This window comes from Tupaia chinensis, unplaced genomic scaffold (assembly GCF_000334495.1).
Source record: "Tupaia chinensis unplaced genomic scaffold, TupChi_1.0 Scaffold138060_1, whole genome shotgun sequence".
In the NCBI taxonomy this organism is placed as follows: Eukaryota; Metazoa; Chordata; class Mammalia; order Scandentia; family Tupaiidae; genus Tupaia; species Tupaia belangeri.
The window spans coordinates 217,621-225,697 of NW_006197961.1; the positions used below are offsets into that span (position 1 = coordinate 217,621).

The following is an 8,077-nucleotide window of genomic DNA, read 5'->3' on the forward strand; positions in this document are numbered from 1 at the left end:
GGGTCGGGTCTGCAGGTGTCCAAGGCTGCCGCAGACCTGCTGCCGTTCTGCACGGAGCAGGCCAAGAGCGACCCCTTCCTGGTGGGCATCCCGGCCGCCACGAACCCCTTCAAGGAGAAGAAGCCCTGTGCCATCCTGTGAGCCCGCCGCAAGGCCACTCCATGGCTCCGGTCCCCCAGGTGCGGGGTTCAATAAACATGAACCAGTGCTCTTCCTCAGGGCATGCTCGCCGGGATCAGACGCGGGTCAGGGGCTGCAGGGGCCCGCCTCCCTCCCTCACCACCTCCAGGGTCACAGCCTTGGGAGCCCTGGATGGAAGGGCATCTCCCCAACCCTTTCCTGGCCTGAGCTGCTGGCCACTGTCACCCTGCAGATGCACAGGACTCGAGTCACAATCTGTACACCCACAGTGTGTCATATCTCACACACACACACACACACACACACACACACACACAGAGACAGGTGTCCTGACAGACCCAGGTACCCACTGGACCCAGGTACCCCACTGGCCTTAAGAGCCTCTCCCCTGTCCCTTTTTTTTTTTTTAAAGATTTTTTGCCATAGAATGCATGTCCTTGCTGGATACAGAGACAGAGAGAGACAGTGAGAGGGAATGTGAAAAATCACACCCCCAGGGGGTGATCATGCTGCAATCCCTCCTCCTCCATTCTCCTCCTGGGATTTCGGGCACACACGCGCAGCGTACTTGCTAGCTGCCAGGTCCGGGACTTGAACCCTTGTCTGCCATGTGTAAGTCCAGCCCCTTTAACCACTGCACCACCTGCTGGCCTCAAGACTCTCCCTTTTTTTTTTTTAACATAAAATCTAGCAGACGTTGCTTGCCCTGCCAGAGAGGGGACATGACACAGAGAAGGAGAAAGCGCCTGAGGTCACATAGCCACCTGCTGCAACCTGCTCCTCCATTCCTCTGTCCTGTTGGGATCTGGGGCACATGCACACTCCTGCTGTTTCTTTTCTTTTCTTTTTTTTTTTTTTTTGGAGAGGTTTTTTGCTATAGGGAACATGCGCTTGTCAGAAAGAGAGACACAGAGAAGACAGAAAGTGAGAAATCACCCCCAGGGGGGATGGCCACACCGCAATCCCGTCTCCATTCTCCTCTCGGGACCTTGGGCATGCACACGCACACGCACCCGGCGTGAGTTTAAGCCACCGGGTCTAGGACTCAAACCGCGGTCGACTGCATGGGAGTCCAGCGACATAGCCATTACTCCAACCGCTGGTCCCATCTTTTAAATTTTTAAGAGATTTTTACTGTAGGGCACGTGCGCTCACTGGAGAGACAGAGAGACAGAAGCGAGAAATCATCCTCCAGGGACGACGGCCACCCCGCAATCCCTTTTCCCTCCGCTCTCCTCTCAGGATTTTGGGTACGCATGCACACGTGCCCAGCCCGAGTTTTAAGCCACCAGGTCTGGGACTCAAACAGCAGTTGACTACGTGGGAGTCCAGAGACTAGTAACCATTCTGCCACCTGCTGTTTCCACTCCGGGTGTGTTTCTCAAGCTGCTAGGGTAGGGACTTGAACTGGGTACTTGGGCATGTGGGGTCTGGTTCCCTTAACCACCAAGCCCTGGAGCCAGCCCATCCCGCCCTCTTGCACACGCGTGACGTGCACATGCACCTACACACACAGGGTTACCAAACCAGCACAGTCCTCCCAGTGACACACGAACGCACGTGATCACAGGCACTCGGTCGTTTCAGCTGCAGCCCCCCACACACACACACACACGAGGCTGCTGTCCCTTTCAGCTGCAGCCCCCCACACACACACACACACGAGGCTGCTGTCACACACCCAGGCCTGCCACACCCTCTCATGCTCGCTCACGTGTATGCCCCACGGCGATACCAAGCTCACAGTCCAGGCCCAGCGAGCACCAGAACGTCGGGTTTATTCCCCCTTGGCCCTCCACGGAGAGGGTGAGTCCAATCACAACCAAACTGGCAGGAGAGGGGGGATCTCCCTGGGTGGGCCACACCTCAATATCACCTCCAGGGGGCGGGGCCTAGTCCAGGGCCCCTGCCCACCCAGGGCCAAGGTTCCTTGCACCCCAGACCTGTGAGGCAGGGCGGAGGCAGCACCGACATGGGGGGCGGTCCCCCCAAAACAGAGGCCGAGGCGCAGCCTGGGGGCCAGCAGTATCCACATCCACGCGTGTCCACGCCCGCCTGCTCAGGCCTGCAGCCTCCAGACCTCCAGCGATAGGCCCCCAGAGGCGGCCACCACTAAGTTGCCTTCTGCACAGATCTGGGAGGACGAGGATTCCGGGGTCAGCAGAAGTGTCCTGAGTAGGCCCGGTGGGGCGTGGCCTTACAGGGTGGGGCGTGGCCTTACAGGGCAGGGTGGGTCCTTACAAACAGGGCGTGGTCTTACAGGGTGGGGCGTGGCCTTACAGGGTAGGGTGGGTCCTTACAGGGCAGGGCGTGGTCTTACAGGGTGGGCGTGACCTTACTGGCCAGGGTGGGTCCTTACAGGGCGGGGCGGGGCCTTATGGGGCGGGGCCTTACCCCATTCAGCACGTTGTGGTGGGTGCGAGTGCAGATTGTCCTTGGTGGGTCTGTGGGCACGTGCACCTGGGGAGGGGAAAAGGGCAAAAGTTCAAGAGGTGTGGCCTGGCTGGTATGGGGCGGGGTGGGCAGCTGTCCTGGGGCAGGCACTGGGCCGGAGCCTTACCCGGATGGTCTTGTCGGTGGACGTGGTGTACAAGGCCCCCAGCGAGTGTTTGATCCCCGTGACCTGAGATCTGTGGCCCACATCGAAGGACTGCAGGGAGGATGGGTGACAATCAGGAGAGGCTCTCCGAGGCCCACCCCCTCCGCACACATTACCCGGGTCTCCAGGGGCAGGACGGAGGCCCAGGGAGGGACCGGCAGGGGTAGGGGCAAGCGGGCACACCCGGATGAGCTGGAAGCTGCCGTCCAGGTTGGCAAAGACGTGTAGAAAGCCCTGGTTGTCACCGGCCCAGAGCTGGGGCTCCTGGTAGGACATGCAGAGCAGGTAGGAGTCCAGCTGTGGGAAGACCGAGGGACAGGGCAGCTCAGAACAGGCCGGCGCAGCCCCCAGCGCCCCGAGTCCCGGGGCAGGGCCCACCTGCAGCCGCTGCAGGACGCTGTTGGCCCTTCGGTCGAACACCACGAGGGTGTGGTCCTCGCTGCCCGAGATGATGTGCCGGTCGTCGGCCAGCAGCGCCAGCACCGCGCTCGAGTGCAGCCGCCGGCTCTTCAGCAGGGTCGGGCCCGCTTCATGGGGGACGCCGGGAAGAGGACGAGGTCAGAACCCCTCAGGGGCATACAGACCCATCGGGGATCCCAGGCTTCCATCCTCCCCGGAAAACCCTCCCGACACCCTGCCCCCAACCCCAGCCGATATTCCGCCCCCCCCCATCTCATCCCCCTCCTCCAGTCCAGTCTCAGTTCCCGGCCGCCCACAGCAGCCTCAGGTGGAAACACCTCGGTCTGCAGGTGGGCCTGACCCCAGCCCCAGCCCCAGCCGCACACCTGCTCTGCAGAGACAAGGCACCCTGCTCTTCCACTACACAAAATAACTACCACGAATAAACAAGGGACAGAAAAGTCTTGTGTGCCAGGCAGTGCTCCTTCTCTGTTTTCTTTCTTTTTTTTTTTTCAAAGAATTTATTATTATTATTTTTTTATGTTTTATTAATCCAGAGAGGGAGGGAGTGAGAAAGCAAGACGCCAGGTCTAGGACCCGAACCACAGTCAGCCATGTGGGAGTCTAGCACCCCAACCACCACACCACCTGCAGCATCCCTGTTTTTAATCCCCCCTCCTTTTTTTTCCCCTAAGAATTATTTATTTAATTCTATTTATTATTATTATTATTTTTAAAATTGGACCATAGAGAGAGGGAAAGTGAGAAAGCAAGCCATCAGGTCCAGGACTCGAACCTCAGTCAGCCCCAGCCACCATGCCACCGGCCTGCCCCTTATTTTTTTTAATTGTTAGAGGACATGTGTGCTTGCCAGAGACAGAGAAAGACAGAGAAAGCACCCCCCAATGTGGTGTGGTCACGCCGTAACCCCGTCTGTTTCTCCATCCTGTCGGGACTTTGGACACGCACCCTGCATGTTTTCCAAGCTGCCTGAGCCCGATTCAAACTGTCGTGGGCCGGGTGGGAGCCACTCCCTTAACCCAGAGACCATGGGGTGGAGCTCTCAGTGTGCCATAAACGAATTTATTTCATCTGCGGTTAGAGCTTGCTTGGGCATGCACAGCTAGGAAGTGGGGGGCTTCCCTTGCACCCCCTGCCTTGTCACCCGTGTTGCCCGAGTGTGGCCCAGGCTGCTCCGAGGGGTTCACAGCAGGCTGCGAGGCCCAAGTATCTCCTTCCCCAGCCTGACTCTGGAGCCCCCAGGGGGCCCTGCTCTCCCCGCTGGGACCCCAGGCCCACCTCTGGGGTCGTAGACGGTCACCTTCTTGTCGTAGGTACCGGTCACCAGGATGTCAGGCTGGTAGGAGAGGCACAGCACAGCCGCCTTGGCCCTGGGGACACAGGGACCAGAGGGCTGGGGCTCCGGCTGGGACTGGGCCCGCTCCACCCTGGCCCCCCCAGGCCCAGGACCCCTCACACTTTATCTCTCCGAACTGCTGCCCGTCGGCTGCCATGTCCCAGAGCTTCACGGTGCTGTCCCAGGAGCCCGAGCACACCCGGTGGTCCTGGGCCGCCAGCGACCACACCCAGCCCTGCAGGGACCAGGAGCAATTGTCACATGGACACACAGGACTCCCCACCTCCTGGGCTGCATCATCGCTCCGGGGACCTCACCACAGCCTCTGGGGGCAAGGCTGGGGCCTTCCTGATTGTGCGGATGCTCAGAGAGGTCAATGGACTCCCCAAAGCCACACAGCTCTTCTCTGTGGGGCCTCCCAGGGTGTACCTGACTTTCACTGCCAAAGCCAGACATGAATGCGTATTCATGTGTATGCCTGACTCACCTTAGTCTCCCTCGCCCTAACTACCCAGTGGGCGGAAGTAGAAACAGAGGCACAGAGAGGCCACACATCTCTCCCCAGGTCATAACAGTGGGAGAGCAAGATTACAACCGCCGAGGTCCGGCGCCGAACCCGGGGCACTTAGCGGCGGTACCCTACCCAGACCTCACAGCCCTACCCCCGCCGGGCCCTCACCTTGTGCGTGCTGTTGGGCTGGGTGCCCAAGGCCTTGACCAGAACCCGGCTGGACTCTGCCCCCAGCTGCCGCAGGTCCCACAGGTTGACATTGCGATCCCGGGAGCCCGACAGGCAGAGCGTCCCGCCCTGGGAGGGGAGCAAGCTGATGTGGTCAGGGCAGCCCCGGCCCGCTGCATCTGTCCCCCTGCCGGCCCCTTCTCACCTGGAGCAGCAGGATGGAGTCGATGGAAGCAAAATGCCCATCAGCCAGGCAGAAGTACTCAGCCCAGCGCCCGTCCTCCGCCCAGCGGGACAGGTGCTGCTCCAACTCGATGCAGGCTGCTGGCCAGTCGAAGTCCTCCTCTGTGGGGCACCATCAGCAGGGTCCCCAGTGGGCAGCTGGCCACGCCCTACCCCTGGCTTCCAGGGAGCCTGACCCGCACCAGACTCGGACAATACCACCTGCGTCTCTCGCCTCACTGCAAGCAGACGCAGACTCTGGCCTTGGGACCCCCCACCTCTGAGGGGCCCACCTCTTGGGCAGGTCCCAAACTACTCCTCACACCAACTTCCAGAAATTGGGGCTTTGGGACCAGCAGAGGGCATAGTGGTTACATCACTGGACTCTTACATGGCTGACACCGTTCAAGTTCCAGACCTGGTGGCTTAAAACTTACACTGGGTTGGGGTTGGGGACCAGCAGCTGGCATGGTGGCTATGTTGCTAGACTCCCATGTAGTCAACCATGGTTCCAGTCCTGGACCCAGTGGCTTAAACTCACGCCGGGCACATGTACGTGCGTGCCTAAGATCCCGAGAGGAGAATGGAGGAGAAGGGATTGCGGCGTGACAATCCCCCCTGGGGGGTGATTTCTCACTTTCTGTTTTCTTTCTCTTTCCTGTCGTGCCTTATAGCAAAACCCTCTCAAAAAAAAAAAGGGGCTGGCAGGTGGCATGGTGGTTAAGTTGCAAGCTGGACTCCCACATGGCCAACCATGGTTCAAGTCTCAGACCTGGCGGCTTGCTCTCTCTCTCTCTCTCTCTCTCTCTCCATTGCTTGTAAAATTAAAAAAATAATAACAATTCAAATGAAATAAATAAATATTTAAATAATAATGATAAATAAAAGAAATTGGAGTGTCAAGGGCATCTTTCCAGGCCTCGTCTCCCAGCCCAAGCTCAGAGGACTGCAGCCTCTAGACACTGAGGTCCAACCTCAGCCCTCATCCTCAGGCTGCTCACAGGAGCTGGGGCCTTACTAGTCACCCTTTCTGTTTTAGCCACCTGTCCCGGATCCAAAGAAGGACTTTTCAAGGCAGAGCTGTAAACCAGGGAACCTTGTCCAGGTGACGGGGGCCCAGCTTTATGGGAGAGTGGGATTCATGGGTGGATAGCAATACCTTGAGAATCACGGACCCAGGAACCCCCGAATCTCTGCAGAATCAAATCTTCCAGCTTAGTTACCTACCTGGTAGTTCAACAATTTGAGGATTAACAATATCAATTCAGGGTCCCTAAGCATGCTTCTCTCCCAGGAACCAATCACCAGCTGCTGCCCCAGCCTCTAGACTAGACCCAGAGCCTGAGGACTGCTGGAGTTACTCTCAGCCCCCAGTGTAGACACGCACAGCATGAGACTTCAAGTCCCTGTGTCAACGCCTAGCCAGGAACCAGGTGCTCGGTACCCACAAGCCTGATTATATATTTTTTTTTTTAAGAGATTTTTGTTATAGGGCATGAGCACTCACTGGAGAGACAGAGACCGAAAGCGAGAAATCATTCGCAAAGGGGGATGCCCATGCTGCAATCCCTTCTCCTCCATTCTCCTCTCGGGATTTTGGGCACACATGCACATGTGCCTGGCATTTTTCAGTAGCAAGGTCGGGAACTCAAACCGCCATGGGTCATATTAGGAGTCCAGCTCCTTAACCACTAAGCCACCTCCTGGCTTCGAACCTGACTATCTTTGAATCCAGAGCAGGGTGGGTTTTCACAGCCTCAGGAGTCCAAGTGTCTGCCCTATGGTCCTACCAACTGCCAGGGACTAAGGCACCACCACTAGGCTACCTCCGCCTCCAGCGAAAGCCAGGACAGCCACGAAGCCCGCTCCACGGGCTGTGTCCACGCACCCCAGGGACCCCTCTCTCGCGCCAAGCCTGACCTGAGCGGGCGTCCCCGGCCCCTGAGTGCTCGCACCTTCCACCACTGGGTAGGGCGCGCGGACGCGGCGTTGCGCGCGTAGCCTCCAGGTGACATGGTCACGCACGAGGTCGCGCAGCGTGTGGCACACGCGCGGCAGGACGTGGAGCACGAGGCGCGCGTCCAGGTAGGAGCAGATCTCCAGCAGCAGCTCCGGGGGAAGGCTCAGCAGGCCCAGCGTATCCACTGACCGGGCCTTGGGCGCGGCCCGCGGTTCCAGGGTGCCAGGGGACGCGGTGGGCGTGCACAGCGGGGAGGTGCGCGGTGGCGGTGGCGCCTGCCCGGGTTTCGGCGGACTGAGCACACGGGCCACGTAGGCCTCGGCCTGCGCGTCAGGGTCGGGCTCGGGCTCGGGGTCCGAGTCGTCATCCCAGGCGTGGGGATCGTCGCACGGCCCTAGGGGCAGCTCCATGGCGACCGGGTGGGCGCGGTCAGCCCAGCCCTGTCAGCGGCTGCCCTCGCGTCCTGTCTCCTAGGCAGCGCGAGGGCACTTCCGGCGCGGCTTGATGACGTGTTCCCCAACCGGAAGCGAGAACCTCGTGGCGAAAGGGGTTGGGAACGCACGACCCGGTTGCTCCCTGGGTTTTGTTCCGCAGCACGTCAGCCTTACGATGGGTAGTGCAGAGTCCTGATCGCCACGTTCATTAAAGTTAAGATCTCGGGGTGGGGGTGGGGGCGGCGTCGTCAGGGGCCATGGTGGGTACAGAACCTAAAGCACCCCA

General features: G+C 59.5%; 1 protein-coding gene across 2 annotated transcripts; it reads right to left on the bottom strand.

The window, feature by feature from the left end:
• Window positions 1-1,899: 1,899 nt before the first annotated feature.
• On the bottom strand, window positions 1,900-8,013 carry FBXW9 (F-box and WD repeat domain containing 9). Of its 2 annotated transcripts, none has more exons than XM_006160990.3 (10): window positions 7,353-8,013; window positions 5,381-5,520; window positions 5,176-5,304; window positions 4,619-4,731; window positions 4,439-4,530; window positions 3,119-3,267; window positions 2,924-3,004; window positions 2,702-2,791; window positions 2,536-2,601; window positions 1,900-2,275 (listed from the first exon to the last, which is right to left on the bottom strand). In XM_006160990.3, the coding sequence occupies exons 1-10, from the start codon at window positions 7,765-7,767 to the stop codon at window positions 2,201-2,203; spliced, it is 1,350 nt and encodes a 449-aa protein (XP_006161052.1). In that variant the 5' UTR covers window positions 7,768-8,013; the 3' UTR covers window positions 1,900-2,200. The 2 variants fall into 2 exon arrangements, with proteins under 2 accessions (XP_006161052.1, XP_006161051.1); XM_006160989.3 differs by having other exon boundaries at window positions 2,924-3,037; window positions 7,353-8,011.
• Window positions 8,014-8,077: the final 64 nt, after the last annotated feature.

Excerpts from the sequence above, each read along its gene's own strand:
- FBXW9 (XM_006160989.3), bottom strand. The coding sequence starts at position 7,767 with ATGGAGCTGCCCCTAGGGCCGTGCGACGATCCCCACGCCTGGGATGAC. Across the intron at positions 4,531-4,618 it reads CAGCAGTTCGGAGAGATAAA|GGCCAAGGCGGCTGTGCTGT; the intron begins GTGTGAGGGGTC and ends CTGTGTCCCCAG. Across the intron at positions 2,602-2,701 it reads CCACCGACAAGACCATCCGG|GTGCACGTGCCCACAGACCC; the intron begins GTAAGGCTCCGG and ends TCCCCTCCCCAG.